The sequence below is a fragment of the Neomonachus schauinslandi genome, chromosome 8 (assembly GCF_002201575.2).
Source record: "Neomonachus schauinslandi chromosome 8, ASM220157v2, whole genome shotgun sequence".
NCBI lineage: Eukaryota > Metazoa > Chordata > Mammalia > Carnivora > Phocidae > Neomonachus > Neomonachus schauinslandi.
The window spans coordinates 142357095-142376248 of record NC_058410.1 but is presented as its reverse complement, the minus strand read 5'-3'; the positions used below and the strand labels follow the sequence as shown (position 1 = coordinate 142376248).

At 41.2% G+C, this 19154-nt stretch overlaps 1 protein-coding gene across 3 annotated transcripts; it reads left to right on the top strand.

Moving 5' to 3' along the window:
• The first annotated feature begins 2015 nt into the window (after positions 1 to 2015).
• Positions 2016 to 18138, top strand: C8H6orf62 (chromosome 8 C6orf62 homolog). Of its 3 annotated transcripts, XM_021697148.2 has the most exons (6): positions 3001 to 3025; positions 4238 to 4391; positions 6829 to 7005; positions 7977 to 8099; positions 12578 to 12712; positions 16729 to 18138. In XM_021697148.2, exons 2-6 carry the CDS (start codon positions 4263 to 4265, stop codon positions 16852 to 16854), a joined length of 690 nt encoding a protein of 229 aa, XP_021552823.1. In that variant the 5' UTR covers positions 3001 to 3025; positions 4238 to 4262; the 3' UTR covers positions 16855 to 18138. The 3 variants fall into 3 exon arrangements, with proteins under 3 accessions (XP_021552824.1, XP_021552823.1, XP_021552822.1); XM_021697149.2 differs by lacking the exon at positions 4238 to 4391 and having other exon boundaries at positions 2016 to 3025; XM_021697147.2 differs by lacking the exon at positions 3001 to 3025 and having other exon boundaries at positions 3692 to 4391.
• Positions 18139 to 19154: the final 1016 nt, after the last annotated feature.

Genomic DNA, 19154 nt, shown 5'->3' with positions numbered 1-19154 from the left:
AAAAAAAAAAAAAAAGAAAAGAAAAGAAAGAAAATCAAAGAGCAGTATTGTCCTGGTTTTAAAACCTGTGAAATTCTAATGTCGTTATTTAACAAAATCAACCTAAATACACTCTACAGAGAATATGTATTTTCTTCTTTGTACTGCTGCAGTTTCCTTCTGTTAATCCTCGACTTTGTTTTGACACTAAGGTGACAATGACGATCATAGCAATAGACTGGAGCGCAGATTACTGTTGGTTTGTCATGTGAGTCTTGGTAGGTTTTGTTTTGCCCTTTAGGTTTGTCCCCGCAAGTTTTTGTGGGGATGGAGATTCTAGTTTTATTACCTGTGTGTGTGTCCATCCCCCGACTTGTGAAGAACAGAACATCCTCGTTCCAGTTGCAGCCACTGGACCTCTGGTAACAACTAGAGACCCCATCTCATCTTTACTTTTGAATGTTGGTCTTACAAGCAAATGTAAGTTATATAATATATTTATACTGATGAGAATTTATAATCTGCTGTAACAAAAACAAATATTGGTGGTAGAAAAAAAAAAGAACCAGTGTTAACTTTTTAAATACCTTTTTTTGGTAACCAAAATGTTATAAACTACCCTAAATCTTCAGTTGTGATCATCTCCAATTATCAGTAGTGAGTGATTGTGAAAATCGATCAGGGAAGCCCTAGCAAAATGTTACCTTCATCTTTTCAAGGTTAGCAATAATTTGGAAACCGCAGGAATTTCATCCTTCAGTTTTGGACAAGAATTTATATGGAAGGGTGGCTCCCAATTCTGTTGGCTCACGGGTGGAAAAAAAAAAGGTTATTGCAGGTAATCTATTTTGGTTTTCCCAAGTGAAGGGCAGTAATTTGAGGACGCACCGTAAATTTCACCACGGTGAGTAGTTAGTTCATAAAGGAGCACAGCTTTGCTTCCGTCAAGTATTGACCTTCGCTGATCTGACATGGAACTGCGTCGTCAGCACATCGGCGGTCTTGCGAGCCAAGGACGTGGGATTCAGCGAGCAGCAAGCGTCCAACAGTACCCTCTTCATAGCTTGCTAAGGGGTGGACCCACAGGGGATCAGCCCTGAGGTCCTGGCGGGTCCCAACAGCACCCGACTCCGGACACGGGGACGAAATCGCGGGGCGGGCGCGGCCGCCGTTCTCCGGAGTCCCCGCGGCCACGCTCGCTCCCGCGGCGTCTTTGACCTTCCCCGGAGCTGGCGGCCCGCCCCCGTGCCGGCGCGCGTGGCGAGGTGGGGACGGAGCCGCGTGGGGCCAGCGGAAGAGTCTCCCCGCAGCAGCGCGCGGCTGACCCTCCAGGCACGGAGGCCCCCAGTCCGCCTGTCGCTGCAAGATCCTGCGGTCGGCTCGAAATCAAGCGCAGAGAGGTGACCCGGCGATCTCCCCCGGCCTTCCAACACACACTTCCCTCTCCCTCCCTCGCTCCGCCCCGCCCCGCCCCGCCCCCGCCTTCGCCTTCGCCTCCGTCTCCGTCTCCGCTCCGCCCGCCGGCTCCGCTCGGTCCGGGCCAGACCTATCGGAGGGGCTGGCCAAGACCCCGGAAGAGCGACTCCATCCGGGTGCTTTGTCCGGGAGCGAGGAGGGCGTGGCTTTATGACGACCGCGGGGGGAGGGGCGAGGAGCCAACTCAGGAGCTGGGACTTCCTGACGGAGGGGGCGGCGGGAGTACGGGTTGTCCCTTGCCCCGCCCCATGGAAGCTCCATACTGCTCGAGAGGGGCGTCTCTAGCCTCAAACTCCCCTTTGAGGCGGGAATATCAGCTAAGCAGTCTAAATTCAAAGACTCCCCCTTTTCGGAGCTTCTTCACGGCCTCTCGCCCTGCCCGTCTTTCCTCTCTGCTTGATTGGCACAAAACACTTTCCGCCTCCAGCCTCCCCTCCCCCTCGCCCGGCGCAGATGGTGGCGGCCCGCGCGGTGCGCAGCCGCAGAGAGTTCTGGGCGGTGCCGCTGAGGGGCGTGTGACGCAGCGGCCGTCGCTGCCATTTTAAGTTGTTTGTTCTCGCTTCCCTTCTCAAACGCGACTCTGCCCCGGACCCGGGAGGCGCCCGACGCCGCCGCCGTTTCCGCAGCCAGCGGTTGGGGGCAACGAGGCTGTGCCACCGCGGACGCTCACCCTCCGCTTCGGCTTTCCCTCTCCGGGTCTCCTCGACCTTCCTTGCTGAGAGCCGGAACCCGACCGCGCGGGGAAGAAGGACTCGAGAGCAGATGCTTGAACTGAAATAACTTTCTTTTGGGGGGTTTGCTTCGCTGACAGACCCTTAGCGCAGGGCTCCCCTCCCCTTCCTCCCCTCCCCCTCCGCCGCCAGTACCAGTCCTACCCCTCTTTCCACCTCGTTTCTCCTCCTCTCTCCCTCGCCTTCGCCGCCGCCTCCGCGTCCTTCCCTCCGCCGCCGCCCGGGGCGCCGAGCCAGACTATGGGTCCCAGGTGGGGGCTGAGCGGCGGCAGCAGCGCGGGCGGCCCGGTCACAGTGCGCACTGCAGCGGGGATGGAGGGGCTCAGTTGGCTGGTGGTTTTCTCTTGACATGGCTCCTGCCCGTGCTGCGAGCAGCGCCCCCGCCGCCGCCGCCTCTTCTGCCGCCGCCACCGCTCCGCCCGCAGGCTGCGGCTAGAGGGCCCGAACCCCGCCCGAGAGTCGGTCAGTGAGTCCCGGTCTCCGCGGGGACAGGGAGGGGATTTCCCCGTCACCCGCCCCCGCCCCAGCTGCCTCAGTTCCACCCCCTGCCCCCTCGGGAAGCAGACTAATGACCCCACCCTAAACTATCCAAACTCGGGAAACATGGTCTGTTCAACGTGAGAGAGAGAGAGAGCTAATCCGGGAACTTCAGGGGTTTTTTTTTGGGGGGGGTGGGCTGGGCATACTTCCAAAAAGTAATTAATATTAACACAACTATTTTCTTTTTTTCCCACTGATCCTTCCCATTTACCCTCTCCCGCCTACTCTACCCGGGCGGGAATTGTTTCCACGATGAAATGAGTGAAAACCTGAGTGATCCTGTGTCTCCCGTGGTGCGAGTGAGTCGCTGCCGCTGAAGGCAAAGGGTGGGGGTGGGACCTGGGGGGTGGAAGGCAGGTGGTCCCTGGGCACCGCCTGGGGTCTGGGAGAAGAGCCCGCCACCTTTGCCTCAGCAATGCTCGCAGGAAGATAAGTCGCACTCCCCACGATCTTGAAGGGGGGCAAATTCCTAGGGAAGGCTCCCTTGGGGAATGTAGGACTCACTGCAGGGCTGGGGGTATTGGGATCCCGGGCATTAATCAGGTCTAACCACAGAGCCGGAAGAATAATTATATCGTATTATATACCCCCTTTCTCTCTGCCATCATGATTTTCCATGGCAGCAGCATTAGCAGCCGCCTGGGGGTGAAAATGTGGGTGATGGGGAAGTTGGAAATGACTCCGCTGTTTTTTCTCATGGCTCCTTTGGGCAACAGCTGTCCGCCCCCGGTATACACTGTAGTTGATTGCAGGGAAGCCCTGTACCTCTCCCCTTCCTTCTCTGCCGATTTTGCACTTTTCTCTTTGCTCACCACCAAGTGTAATCAATAACAAGCACTGATAATACATAGCAATAGTGAAATCTGAGATAACTTAAGAATTAATTAGGTACTACAGCCATGCGTCTGGCTGGGTAAAATCCAATTGGATATTTCGTTTTCATTCACCTACCCTGTTTTGGTGTTGGGGGGGGGTTGGGGGGGTTTTCTTTTTCCCTTTTTCTTTGTAATTCTTTTTTTTTTTATTTTGGTATTTGGAAAGCAGGGATCATCACACTTCCCCTTCCCCGTTCGTTCTCATAATCCCTTCTCTAAAGAGAGGGGAAAATCCGGATGGATTTTAAGGATTGGACTGGTGTCAGCTGTGTTTTATTGCACACCTAAATCCCGATAATAGGCTTTTCATTCCCCGCCAAAGCCTTTATTTTGGCATTTAAGCCAGATGTGTTTTCCAAAAAGTTAGTTCCAAGTATTTTCTCCTCTCTTTCTTTCCTTCCTCCCCTTCCTTTTTCCCATAACCCCTGACGTTATTGTCCAAACATGACTGGACAGCAGCTTTTGTTTCTTGACCCTGTAATATGACAGTCTGCTAATATCGCCAGAAGGTGCAGTTTTTTGGGTTACAGTCGTGATTTTAGCTATTCAATCATATTAGCAGGAAAAAAATGACTTGTTTCTGTTGTACTTGAGTCTTAAGAAAAAGTGCCCATAGTTTAGTGACAATTTCCAAAGGCTTTAGTACCACCTGTATTTCAAAATGGGGGACCCAAACTCCCGGAAGAAACAAGCTCTGAACAGACTACGTGCTCAGCTTAGAAAGAAAAAAGAATCTCTAGCTGACCAGTTTGACTTCAAGATGTATATTGCCTTTGTATTCAAGGAGAAGGTAATTTAAAATTCTTAATGTGAATTAGCACAAGTGATTTTTGTAAGTGTATATTATTTGTTACCCGTAAATAACTGTATGTTAGTTTAAAGAGTGGTTGACAAAAATCTACGTGTATGCTTTAACCTGAACCCTCCCAGGTAGTTCTCTGCATGTGTAGTTGTGTAACTACGAATGGAAGGCTTGGGGACTCCTTGGGTTGGAAATGATCTAAAGCTCGGTAGGGTCCTTTTTTAGGTAACCTGGGGTGAGCAACATTGTAAAACTCTCACTTATGTTTCACAAGAAATTTCATTTATGTGGAGTTACATAGAGAACATTATAGCTGAATTTAAACATTAAAGTGGGATAGTTGAAAGTGGTGAATTAGAATCAATGTTTATATGCTAAAAGTAAATAGTCTGTTCAACTTCATGCTAAAGGTACCTTTTCTCGTGGTACATTTGATGAAATACAGTACACTTTAATTTTTAGGAACAATTACATACTGAAATGGTTAATTTGTGTTTAGAAGTGCAATTTATTAAAATTCAAAAGGACCTGAAGAGGAAATTTAAACATTGAGGTGGCTGGCGAACATAATCAGGATTAGTTTCACAGTTAAATAGCAAATAAGGAGTTGTTGAGTAGTCAAGGAGAACATGATAAAAGCAGTATTTTTAAATCTGTTTGACATGAGATTAGGTTATGAGTATAAGGAAATACTACTTTGATTTTTGCAACTAAGTTGTGAGCTACTTTCAAATTAGAAATATATTCTTAGTGTGGTATGTACTTAATGTTCGGAAGTTTCCCGAGTATTTATCCCATTCTTAACTCTTTTATGAAAGTTTATTAGTACAGGCATTCCTCAGTTTTATTGGGCTTCACTTTATTGCGTTTTGTGGATAATTTTGGTTTTTACAAATGGAAGGTTTGTGGCAACCCTGGGTTGACTTAAGTCCATCAGCGTCATTTTCCAACAGTATTTGCTCACTTTATGTCTCTCTGCCACATTTTGCTAATTCTTGAAATGTTTTAGGCTTTTTTATTAATGTATTTGTTACGGTGACCTATGATCAGTTACTGCAAGTTACTGAAATCATATGATGGTTAACATTTTTTAGCATTATTTTTCTTTTTTTTTTTTTTAAGATTTTTTTTATTTATTTGAGAGAGACACAGCGAGAGAGGGAACACAAGCTGGGGGAGTGGGAGAGGGAGAAGCAGGCTTCCTGCCGAGCAGGGAGCCCGATGTGGGACTCGATCCCAGGACCCTGGGATCATGACCTGAGCCGAAGGCAGACGCTTAACGACTGAGCCACCCAGGCGCCCATTAGCATTATTTTTCAATTAAGATATGTACATTGTTTTTTTGGACCTAAATGCTTATTGCACACTTAATAGATTATAGTGTAGTGTAAACATACTTTTTATATGCACTGGGAAACCAAAAAATTAATTCAACTCCCCGTGATACTTGCTTTATTGCTGTGGTCTGGAACTGAACCTGCGATATCTCCAAGGTATGCCTGTGTTTAAGAATGCTCTTAGCAGCTCTAGTTTAGCATTGTAAAGTGGTTTAACAGTGGTTTGTTTTGAAGTGATTATCCCAAGATTGGGTAGTACCCGGGATTTACTTCTCCATTCTGTCTTGTTAATATGTTGACTGCAGAAGTGATACGATCAGATTTTAACTGAGGGTATTATAATGTAAGCTCACTAGAAATACAAGATACAGGTGGTAAGATGAGTTTTTGGTATTTAATATATGCGATGCCCCAAGTTGTACCATCTAGTTCTTTAACACCATAAAACCCCATTGTTTCTCTTAGGAATGGACAGTATGCAGGCAATTGTCCTGAGTAGGTTCTTGAGTTTTAGATCCTAAATTGATGAGCACTTGGTCACAACTAAATTTGAAACTCAATTTGGTAGACTTTTTTTTTCTTGTTTCATATATTGACAGTTGTTATATCTAAAAGGAGTAATGGAACTTAACCCCTTTAAGGAGTTAAAAAAATGTTAATTTGTACAGCTTTGTTTTTAAACTGCTGAGATTTTAATTTAGCTGTATGTAGAATCAGTTAAATGAAAATATATCAAGAGTAAATCACTTTTTTTTTTAAAACATTAGGTATGTCTAGTGTTTGTTTCTCAGTATTTAAGAAATACTGTTTAAAATAAGTTACCTGTTATGGATACCATGATACTATAAAACCATGCAGTAAAACATTCTGATAATAGCCTGTTCGTGTGTGGTTGGGGTAATGGGGCTTGGGGAAATAACAGAAGGATCCACCTATTTGAAAATCTGTACAAAAATTACCTGAGTTAATAATTTTGCTGAGTTAGAGTAAAGGTACATGACATTGTAATATGAACTGGGTGTTAAAAGACAATGTGCTACTGGTGGGTTAATAGACTTTTTTTTTTTTTTTTTTTTTTTTGCTTTTAGAAGAAAAAATCAGCACTTTTTGAAGTGTCTGAGGTTATACCAGTTATGACAAATAATTACGAAGAAAATATCCTGAAAGGTGTGCGAGATTCCAGCTATTCCTTGGAAAGTTCCATAGAGCTTTTACAGAAGGATGTGGTACAGCTCCATGCTCCTCGATACCAGTCTATGAGAAGGGTAAGTTCTGTTTTTCAGTCTTGATTTGGTAAGTTTTTGTGAGTTAAACTTGCATTTTCCCCCCTAAGTATGGGTAGTTACTGTGGTCACGAGTTGACTTCAGGGGCGCCTGGGTGGCTCAGTCTGTTACGCAGCTGCCTTCAGCTCAGGTCTAAAATCTTTTTTTTTTTTTTTAAAGTTAACTTCAGATAAAACATGGATAACTTTTCCTCTGTGGTATTATGCTGATAATGGTGTGTATTATTGCTGGGAATAATGTTTTATATTACTGTTCATTAGATTTTTCTTTTTGGGGTGAGAACTAACATCATGCTCCTTATAAATAAGGAACTTAAAGTAGAAGGAATTATTATTCCCAACCTTCTAAACTTCTGTAACTCAACTGGAATTTAAAATGAACATACTTGAAAAGACATCCTCATAATTACTGGGGTTGGGGAAGGCTAGAGAGAACCATGTACTGGTCTGAAAAAGGTTTATTGGCCTTTGAAAATTAATACATTGGACTATGATAAGGAACAAGAATGGAAAAAACAGTTTTCTGTAAGTATATAATAAAAATAGCATTTCAGCTGTAATAAGAATGTGAGTAATATTAGAAGTTTCAAGACACCTTTGCTTAAATGTTAACTAGGTTCTGATTTTGAAGAATGGAAATAAAAATACAGGGACTTCACAAGAAAAAAAAATCAGCTTCAGTTGGAGTCTTCACCATGTGCTGATTAATTTAGGTCTTGGTGTGAACAACACTGGACTGGGTGGCTGTAGGTGGACTCTACAAGATAAAAATTAGAATTAGGCCATGAGGTATTCAGATTATATACAGTCCTATTACCTCTCGGTATATAAAATGATACATAGTGGACCTTTTGTACTTGTGAAATGTTTCTATAATCAAACCTATAATTTGTGACATACCTTGTTACAGCTTTGTTTCTCTGAAAGTAATTTTTTTTTTAATCCTTTTATAGGATGTAATTGGCTGTACTCAGGAGATGGATTTCATTCTTTGGCCTCGGAATGATATTGAGAAAATTGTCTGTCTCCTGTTTTCTAGGTGGAAGGAATCTGATGAGCCTTTTAGGCCTGTTCAGGTATTTTATTCTAAGTGTGGTGTGCGCTAAGTGAGTAAAAACTTCTGGAATACAGCCTAACTTAAGAAAATTTGGGGGAATATGCATTACTCTAATCGGTTTTATTACTTCATAAGTTGCTCCCATCTGTTTGAATATTGTGATACAAGAGGAGAAAGCGTTTGGGTGACAGAATCTCTTGAGAATGAGGTAGTCCTAACTACCTCAGTGTGTCTTTAAAATAATGGCCAGAGAAAACCTTTCAGGGTAGATGTGTGTTGATTTGTCGAAGGGCCTATGAATGAACTTCTCTTGAGAAGATCTCTCCCCCGCACCATCCGGCTCTCTAACGAGTCTGATCTAAGAAATGATCTAAGAAATGCGTTCAGAAACGCTTTCCCAGGGGCGCCTGGGTGGCTCAGTCGGTTCAGCATCTGCTGCTCCCTCCCCTCCTGCCCCTCCCCTACTCATTCTCCCTCCCTCTCTCTCTGTCTCAGAGAAATAGTCCTTTTAAAAAAATCATTTTCCAAAAATAGATTTGTGTATAAAACTATACAGGAGATAAGTTAATCTGGTAGTGGTTCTTCAGTACTCTTCCTCGACACTGTGCTAACTTTGGACTTGTCACCTGAGGTACTAGATAATTTCCAGTTTTTAAGAGCATTTGCCCAAGTGTCAATGATCCTAATTTTATTTATAATACTTTCATATGCATAAGAGAAAGTACAATAATATCCACCAAAATGTTAGTTATGGTTAGTTCTAGGTCAGGTAGCTAACTGTGTGTGTGTGTATATACACACATTTCATAACTCTACAATGATCATACTTTTGCTTACAATCAGAAACTAAATACATTTAAAGATTCATTTTAAGCATACTAAACTACATATTAGAATGCCTATTTTAGGCTGATTGTTTAGAAATACAAAGTTATTATTGAAAAAAATTGCATTCATCCATTACTATGAACCATCTTTATGGTGCTTTTGTGTATGATAGACAAGTTGGTATACTCCCCCTGTCCCCATGGTAATGTTCCTACCCATCAGCTCAAATTATTATTCCTTTTTCTAAGATTCACTTGACAGAAATAAGTTCTAAAGATAACCTATAGCCTAAAGAAAGGTAAAAGTATTCTGTATTTATGTGTGTCTTCAGTGGACAATATCTGACTCACGTGAACTTGTTGGAGAATAGAAGTTGGATATAAAAAGCAGGAAGACAGGAATGGTAAGGCATGTTTATCAGAGCAGGTCTTGCACCTCAACTGAGAGGCACTCTTAGGATTTTTATTATTTTTTTATTTTATTTTTTTAAAGATTTTATTTATTTAGAGAGAGAGAGAGAAACAGCATGAGAGGGGATAGGGTCAGAGGGAGAAGCAGGCTCCCCGCCGAGCCGGGAGCCCGATGCGGGACTCGATCCCAGGACTCCAGGATCATGACCTGAGCCGAAGGCAGTCGCTTAACCAACTGAGCCACCCAGGCGCCCTTTATTATTTTTTTAATTCAGCAATTTCCATTGGAAAAAAATTTGGTGCATTATTCGTATTTTATTTAATGTCTTTCTTTTTTTAAGATTTTATTTATTTATTTGACAGAGACCCAGCGAGAGAGGGAACACAAGCAGGGGGGGTGGGGAAGGGAGAAGCAGGCTTCCCGCTGAGCAGGGAGCCTGATGCGGGGCTCAATCCCAGGACCCTGGGATCATGACCTGAGCCGAAGGCAGATGCCCAACAACTGAGCCACCCAGGCCCCCCTTTTAAAATTTCTAATACTGTATCTTTCCATCTGAGACATTATTTGGAATAGTTGTTGTTAAAATAGTCTTGTCTCAAGTTAAGTCCTACTTTTTGAAATCATGGCTGTTTATTGAGTGTTGACTGTGCTAGACTGTGTCCTGAATACTTTATATACATTTAGTCTTCATCCTTATAAGAACTATGCAGATAAGAACCTCCTTTTCCAAAGGAAGAAACTGAGGCACTTAGAGATTAGGTAAACAGCACAAGATCATGTAGTTAAGTGGCACTCAAGACATAAATCCTGTAAAGTTTATGCTTTTAATTTGCTACTCTGTACTGTGGGAAGTGCCCTGTACTATGAAAACCTTAAATTATGGACTGAATATAAGCACTATGTAGGTAGAGGTAATGTCGTGTAATTTTAGAGTTCAACTACAGCAAACAAGTTCAATGTAAAGATGAATTTACTTCCCCGGTAATTTAAAATAAATGAGTATCCTGATCCTGAATGAGAAGCCTTAAATATAAATAACTTAGTTCTTAAGGCAAATGAGAAAAGGAAAGGTCAACTTTAACTTGAAAACCTTTTTTTTTTTTTTTGTCTTGAAGCACTTGAAAATCTAGATAGTAATGAGATTTAGTAGGAACCATAGTAAAGGTTGTTTCAATAACGAATTCCTGCTATATTCAGAGTACTGTGGAGTACTGAGAGGTGCTATTAAAATATCTCTTATTTCCTCTTAATCCCTAAATGCTCTTGCTGCAGGGTAGTTTTTATCACACTATTCAAATATTTTGTTACTTCTGGGCATTGCTTTCATGCTGCTTTAATTAGAGTTTTCTTTTTGGTGTGGACTGTTCCTTCCCAAACCTTTGTATATTCACTAGGGAGACAGTGCATGAGCAGGAGCCAGGGACAGAGAGTGAGGGACAAGTAGATTCACTGATGAGCACAGAGCAGAGCCGGACGTCGGGGCTCGATCGCAGGACCCTGAGATCATGATCTGCGCGGAAGTCAGATGCTTAACCGACAGAGCCACCCGGGTGCCCCAGGCAGAAGTCTGATTTTTGACACGTGTTTATGTCGGTCTTGTTCCAGGAATGGCATTTCCCAGATTACCTTTTCTGAGTGCTTTCCCCAGGGAAAATTACTGTCCTCTTTGAAGGCCCAATCCAAAATCACCTGCTAATACTGCCTACAGTGCCTACTGTGTTAGTTTTCTCCCTTCTTCACATGGCACTTTGAAGATAACCCATTTTAGGGTTTTACAAATAATGACATCTTATTCTAGGAAAGATCTGAAGCAAGTTAGGTTTTATATTTGCATGTGCTTTGCCATTTTGGGCAGTATAAGAGCCCCTTAAGGGTGGGATAACCTTATTCATACTTTTTGGTATTTAATGACATTCTTTTCATATACTAAGAGTTCAATAAATATTTGAATTTGTGCAGAGGTACAATTGAATATCATATTTACACAATCGTTTGTAGGGATAGGGTATCTTATGGCTTGAAAGAAAAGCTGGGTGCTAAAATTCTAGATGGCAGGAACTGATGATTTTTCCATGTTAGTATTTCCTATAGTCTTTGACATAATGAGAGAATAAAAACTGAATCAAATGGACTAACAGTCTTTTATTTTTTTTAATAATTCAACATTATCTAAATATGAGATTTTTTAAGATTTCCGTTTCTTGAATTCTCCATTAGCCTAGTCATTTCACCCAGCATTTGGTCTCCGCAGACATTTTGTGGGAGGATAGAGTTGATCTTCCTCATGTTAAAAGAGTAAAAGACTGTTCTGATTTGGTAATAGTTCTTCATAACTTAAAATTTTTTTAATCTGAAAAATGTGCATAACATTTTAAAAATTTTTGAGGGGTTCATATATTCTCAAGCCCATCTGTGTGAGGACTGGAACTATATTTCAGGTGTGGGCTTTAAAGCCCCACTGTTTCATTTCATTAACTGTTTTGATGGTTAGAACCCATTTATTTTACAGGAGAGGAAGGTGAAGTTTAGAAAAGTTAGGGGATATGTACAAGGTTGCATAAGTAGTGAGATGTGCAGCTAAGATTGGAATATATTTCTTTGCAAAAGCCATCCATAGTGGGTATTCTTTGTAAATAGAAAGGAGGGAGATGTCATTGGGCTTAATTAAAGTACTAAGTTGGGAGTCTTGAGCAAAATAGGTTTGAAAAGTCTCGTTTTAGAGGCATCTGGGTGGCTCCGTCGGCTAATTGTCTGTTTCAGCTCATGTCATCATCTAAGGGTCTTGAGATTGGACTCAGCGCAGTGGGGAATCTGCTTGAGATATTCTGTCTCTTTCCCCCTTCCTCCTCCCCCCTCCCCCCATGTGCACGCTCTGTCTCCCTCTCTCAAAAAAAAAAGAAAGAAAATCTTGTTTTATAGAATTTGACTTAAAATCATTGAGAATTAGGATCGAGTCACTCTGATGTAAAGTTGTTCTTGAAGGTCAAATTCTATAATGGAGTGCTGTTCACTAGAACTTTCTGTGATGAAGGAATATATCTCAGTAGACTGTTCAGAATGGTGGCCACTGGCCACATCGGATTATTGAGCATTTGAAATGTGGCTAGAGTTACTGAAGAACTGAATTTTAAATTGCATTTAATGAATTAAATTTAAGTAGGCACTATTGGCTGCCATATTGGACAGCATATAGATGTAATAGATGTTTCAGGTAGGGTAACATCTTTGTAGTTACATGTAAATGTATTTCTTCCGTAGGCCAAATTTGAGTTTCATCACGGTGACTATGAAAAACAGTTTCTGCATGTACTGAGCCGCAAGGACAAGACTGGAATTGTTGTCAACAATCCTAACCAGTCCGTGTTTCTCTTCATTGACAGACAGCACTTGCAGGTAAGCTTTGTTTGTTTAACTACTTAACAGCTCATTTAAAAAGCTCATTTGTTAGACTATTTTCTTTCTATGTTAATTCTGTTCTGCCACTTCAACACTGCATTATTTTTGAAGTTATTGAAAAATCAAACAGCTATCCTGGGCCTCACCCTAGAACAGTGGTTCCCAAATTTTGCTGCATAGTAGAACTGCCTGGGAGCTTTTAAACGTCATGATTCCGATGGCAGTAGAGTTTAAGAAACGCTCCGATACAGCTTTTCTAATGTAAAGTATGGTCAACAAGATGGTGGTAAGAGATCCTTAAATATGTAGAATCTCATGCCCTACTCCAGTCCTACTCGGTCAGAGAATCAATGTTTGGAACAAAATCCTTAGGTGAGTAGTAACACATTATTTTGGCCCTAGACCTTTTAAATAAAAATCTAAAGGGATGAAGTATATCTGTATTTAAAAGATCCACATGTGCTTTATTTTTTTATTTTTTTTAAACACTAAAATAGTCTCCTAATTCATTAATTTATCTGATAGGAGTTCATAGTTTAAAAATTATTTTACATACAATTTCTCAAGATTAGACCAAAACTGAGAATGCTATATTTAAAAACACTCTACTTATTTTTTAATTTATTTACTTTATAGCTTTATTGAGTTATTACTGGCATATAACCTGTGTATCTACTTTTTTAACAATTATTTATTTATTTATTTATTTATTTATTTAGTGTTCCACGATTTATTGTTTGCGTATAACACCCAGTGCTCCACGCAATACGTGCCCTCCTTAATACCCATCACCAGGCTAACCCATCGCCCCACCCCCCTCCCCTCTAGAACCCTCAGTTTGTATCTCAGAGTCTCCACATGTGTTTTAAATAAGCACTTCCAATTTAAGCAAGCCAGGTATTCCAGATTATTTTTTATTCTCTAGAACATTGTTTTCATCAACCTAAATCTGAATATCCTCACTTGGAATTTATAACAGATATCTTGTTAAAAATAATTTTAGGGGCGCCTGGGTGGCTCAGTTGTTAAGCATCTGCCTTCGGCTCAGGTCATGATCCCAGGGTCCTGGGATCGAGCCCTGCATCAGGCTCCCTGCTCCACAGGAAGCCCGCTTCTCCCTCCCCCACCCCCCCTGCTTGTGTTCCTTCTCTCGCTGTGTCTCTCTGTCAAATAAATAAGTAAAATATTTAAAAAAAAAAAAAAAAAAAATTTAAGAATAGCATTTTAATTACCATTCATTCAACAACGGAGTGCCTACTTACTGTGTGCCAGGCACTGTACACTGTGAACAAGACAGAAATTCTACTCCATTATGGGGGAGGCAGTAGGGCAGAACAGTATGCAGTTGGTGAGCGCTCAGAGGAAGTGGTGCGGATGTGTAAGCTGTTGGGTGTGAACTCTGATGGTGACACCAGAGGGGGCCTTTCTGCGGAGGCAGTTTAAGTGAAGACTTTTAGAAGAGTATTTGTGATACTAATTTTGATTTTTTTTTTTTTAAGATTTTATTTATTTGAGAGAGAGCAGGAACCGGGAGAGGCAGAGGGAGAGGGAGAAACGGACTCCCTGCTGAGCAGGGAGCCTGATGCAGGGCTCGATCCCAGGACCCTGAGATCGTGACCTGAGCTGAAGGCAGACACTTCACTGATTGAGCCACCCAGGCGCCCCTAATTTTGCATTTTAGAGCATGGGTTTATTTTTACTTAGAGTCTGCAAAGTAGTAAAAAATAAAAAGGTGAATCATAGTGTTGTGTTCAAGGAGCGGAAGACCACTTGACAAGATTACACGTGGACTTCGTATCTTGTAAGCAAGTTCTAAGTAAATATGGGATTATAGGTACAAATATGAGCTGTGGGGATTAACAGAACGTTGATTTCAGTGAAGGCATTTCATAAAACAAAAACCATGACGTGGTTGGGTTTTGGGGGTTTTCTTTTGCATTTCTTCTTTACCTTAGCTCTCCTATGGTGGATATTTTTAAGTTGCCTTATTTTTCATTTTTAACTACTTGTGTACTTTGAGTAATTTATTGAGATAATACTGTATAGCAGGCTATTGACTTTATGGATTCTACAACAGACCTTTAGTCTTAGAAGATTTAATAATGACTATATACTAATGTAGAGATTTCATTTTCCTGCAAATATATAGATCAGTAATATATAGAAATGACTGGTGACTTGGAGTTACTTTGTTAAATAAGTAGTAAGTTGTCTCCTGTTTTATATCAAGGTCGATGTTTTCTGTGCTTTTGAAGCAAATAGCTTCAATCCTTTTAAAGAAGAGAAAATTATAAGCTCATAAACTAATAAATTTGGGTTGTAGGTAGGGTGACCAGCAGTCAGTCTGTCTGGAATGCCCTGGTTTTTGCACTGAAGTCCCAAGTCCTAGAAACCTCAATCCCCAGGGCAAAGTGGGATGGCTGGTGTCACCCTCATTGTAGATGCATTTGGTCTTCAGTGCTCTTAGGTCCCCCTTCTTTCAGGTTCTGTTCTTGATCTTCATAAACTGGAGATCTGTGGCCATATTTGTGCTATATAGAAGAATGAGGGAGCTGATAGGAGAGTGGCCAACACAGAGCCTGTTACATACCAGATGGGAAGAGCTTTACAAGTAGGAGCTCACTTAATCCTCCCAACGATTCTGTGAGTTGTAGATCTTATTACTCCTGTTTTATAGGTGAGGAAATCAGGAAACTAAAGAACTTGATCATCTAGCAGAGATCTTGTGTCCTTTATCAAAACATAAGATGTATGAAAAGAGGGGCGCCTGGGTGGCTCAGTCGTTAAGTGTTTGCCTTCAGCTCAGGTCATTGTCCCAGGGTCCTGGGATCGAGGCCCACATCGGGCTCCTTGCTCTGCGGGAAGCCTGCTTCTCCCTCTTCCACTCCCCCTGGTTGTGTTTCCTCTTCTGCTTTGTCCCTGTCAAATAAATGAATAAAATCTTTAAAAAAAAAAAATGTACAAAAAGAGCTAGACCAAATGATAATTTTGGATGGACAAGTGGTAGAGAGGCATGTTCCTGGAGTCTGGATTCTAATCCACATGCAACCTTCTACTGGCTAGGACATCTTCTGTGAGCATGTTGTTGAGTAAATGATAAAAGGTTGTAACATTGAAAATGAAAAAAAAAATGCGTAATGTATAGGTTCATCACATATATAGACTGCTTTTGCCTTTTTTTAAGAGGTGCTGTGGTGGGGCGCCTGGGTGGCTCAGTTGGTTAAGCGACTGCCTTCGGCTCAGGTCATGATCCCAGGGTCCTGGGATCGAGTCCCACATCGGGCTCCCTGCTCTGCGGGAAGCCTGCTTCTCCCTCTCCCACTCCCCCTGCTTGTGTTCCCTCTCTCGCTGTGTCTCTCTCTGTCAAATAAATAAATAAAAAATCTTTAAAAAAAAAAAAAAAAAAAGAGGTGCTGTGGTGAAAAGTAGTTCTTTGAAGGCGGGTCAGGGGGTAGCTTCCATTTACTCGCAGTGGTGATCTGTGAAGGCACCTCGCACGTGTTGCCGTAAGTCACATGTGAAACAATAATAATAATGGTAATACCTTTGCTTTCTTCCAGCCCTTTACCCTAAGGTTATGCTTCAGTCTTGTCTTTTTTACTTGTTTCTTACCTTTTCTCTTCTACTCTGACATCATTTCTTGTCTTTTCTGTATACAGACCACAGCTTCATGCCTCTGTTTAGATCATCTGTCTCTGTGAAATGTCTTTATTTTCCATTAGCAAGTTGTCATGGTTGACTTTCCGGACCTTAAATTTTTTGTTTTGAATAAATTCTCTAAACATTTAGTTTATAATCATGTTTATTCTTTCTGTATTTTATATGGCAAGGTTTTGTCTTCCTGACTAGATTGAGGTCCCTGTGGGTACAGACCATAATTTATTCCCTTACTCTGTATGCTTTGTTACTGTGTCTGTAAGTGCTTTATACAGTTGTGGGAGAGTGACTTCATGTGACAATTGATCAGCTATGTTAAGGCTTTATTAAGATTATTAAAATTATTCCCCTTTCAGACTCCAAAAAACAAAGCTACGATCTTCAAGTTATGCAGCATCTGCCTCTACCTGCCACAGGAGCAGCTTACCCACTGGGCAGTTGGCACCATAGAGGACCACCTCCATCCTTACATGCCAGAGTAGAGTGCTGGCCGGCAAAATGGACAAGATCAGAGAGTGCAGCAGCATTGGTTTTCTTGTTTTCTTACACTTTATTCTTTCAGAGTTTAAAGAAAATGGACTCATGCACAGAACACTATGCATTTTGAAACTTGTTCATCCTGGATTTTTTTTTTTTTTTTTTTTTTTTTTTTAATTGTGTCTCAGAACTTAAAAAAAAATTAGGTGTCTTCTGCACGGACTGTGTGAAAGAAGATGCTTTGCATATTTGCTGCACTGCATTAGCATCTTACTAAAAATGTGAAATGAAAGGACTATTGTTCACTGAAATGCTTAAATGTATCTGAAAGCACAAGGTGATACTCATTTTTGATGGTCTTTCCATTTGTGCTGGTTTTTGCCTCTTTGACATCTGTCAGCGGTATTTAGAGGGTGAGAAGTGAATGTAAAAGGTATAAATAACATTTAAAAAAACTTAATAGCTTTGCTGTAATCACCGTTGTTCCGGAGCACTCTCAGATTCACTCTAATGACCAGAAGTGGTTGTTTAAAAAAAAAAAATACATAGATACACAACCACGGGAAAGAAATCTTAAATGGGGGGAAAAAAAGCATCTCATTGTAGGCATTCTTGCCTCATGTTTTACTGGGCCATGTTTGTTTCCTGGTACTCATAAATGTATGTGTTTTATTTCCAGATCTCTTTCCCCAAGTTGCTGTTATAAGAGTATTCTGCTGAATGTGGATACAGTTTATACACATTAAAGCAGATCAGGAGTCTGAAGTAGCTAAAGCAGCTATAAAACTGAGAAATACATTCATAGCTGCAGAAACCATGATAGGTAGAGGACTTTCCTTTTTGGTTTTTGTTTTTTGGTTTTAAAGAGATTTTTATTACAAAGAAAGAAAATCCAGTGAATTGTGCAGAAATACTGGTTTCTACACCATCCTAAAGAAAAACGTATGAGGGTTTTTTCGAGTAGAGAAAAGTTACTAAAGTTGGTATCTAAAATTGTTAAAAAACCATTGAGTGTCAAAGCTCTAAAAGCAGAACTCATTTTGTGCAGTGAACATAAGGAAAGACTACTGTACAGGTTTTTGGTTTTTTTTTTTCTTTTTAATGAAGAAAAGCTTTGCTTAAGGGTTGCATACTTTTATGGAGTAAATCTGAATGATCCTACTCCTTTGGAGTAAAACTTAGTGCTTACTGGTTTCCAATTGTATTTAGCTTCTGGTTGGAATTTGAAAAAATGAAAACCTAAATAAAATAGGTGAAAGTTCCCTGACTATTCAGGTGAATACACAAAACTTGATGTGGTAACTTTTTTTCCCAAGTCAATGGGTAGGTGTTACGACCTTGGGGGTTATTTTACAGTCCGTAGTTCAACGGCCAATTCAGAAGGACAAAAAGTGGCAGATGCGTTTGTGATTTCAGGAATAGGAATCAAAGACATTTTGTCAGCTTTAACAGTGAGCAGGTTGGCTTGTTCCCTGCCTCATGGAAAAGAAAAATAGACTTTGTAGGCTCCACACCCAAGGTGGGGCTCGAACTCACGACCCCAAGATCAAGAATCACAGGCTTCACTGACTGAGCCAGCCAGGTGCCTCAGAAAAATACTCTTTATTTCAAAAGGCTTTCACATGTTTTCTCATCAATTGAAAATTAGAATCTGTTTGAACCAATCAATGCCTGTGAATGTTTATCATGGGCAGTCCCTGTTCAAAACTCTGGTCTTACGAGGGGAAAGCTACAGAGGTTTAGTTAACTTGCCCAAGCTCACATCCAGAGCAGGGATGGATTTAAGACCAGGCTGGCTGGCTCTGTAGAATCCAAGCTCTTAACTGTTCTACTATATTGAATTATACTTGTGTAGTTACTAAGTCATGCACTTTAGCAGCCCTTGGTTTTTAAGTTTTTATTTTAGGATAAATTTAGAAAAGTTGTAATAGAAAGCTCCTGTATAACCTTTACCCATGTCTTAGCCACATTTTTTCCCCACTTTTTCTACATATATTTATACATCTATTTTGAACCATTTGAGAGTTTGGTCCATACATCATGCATACATCTTTACTCCTTACCCCCTAGTACTTAGCATTTGTCCCAAGTACAAGGATATTCTTGCATAACCACAGTAAAGTTAACAAATTCAGGAAATGTAACACTGATACACCTTAATCTATCATCCATATGCCAGTTCTGTTAATTGTCCTAATACTCTCAGGTCCTATCCTAATATCCTGTGTTTTTTAATTCCCCTACCATTCACTACAGGACCCTTGCATTTAGTTGTCAAATCTCTAGTCTCTAATCTGGCTTTTGT

Excerpts from the sequence above, each read along its gene's own strand:
- C8H6orf62 (XM_021697148.2), top strand. The coding sequence starts at position 4,263 with ATGGGGGACCCAAACTCCCGGAAGAAACAAGCTCTGAACAGACTACGT. Across the intron at positions 4,392-6,828 it reads CCTTTGTATTCAAGGAGAAG|AAGAAAAAATCAGCACTTTT; the intron begins GTAATTTAAAAT and ends TTTTGCTTTTAG. Across the intron at positions 7,006-7,976 it reads GATACCAGTCTATGAGAAGG|GATGTAATTGGCTGTACTCA; the intron begins GTAAGTTCTGTT and ends ATCCTTTTATAG.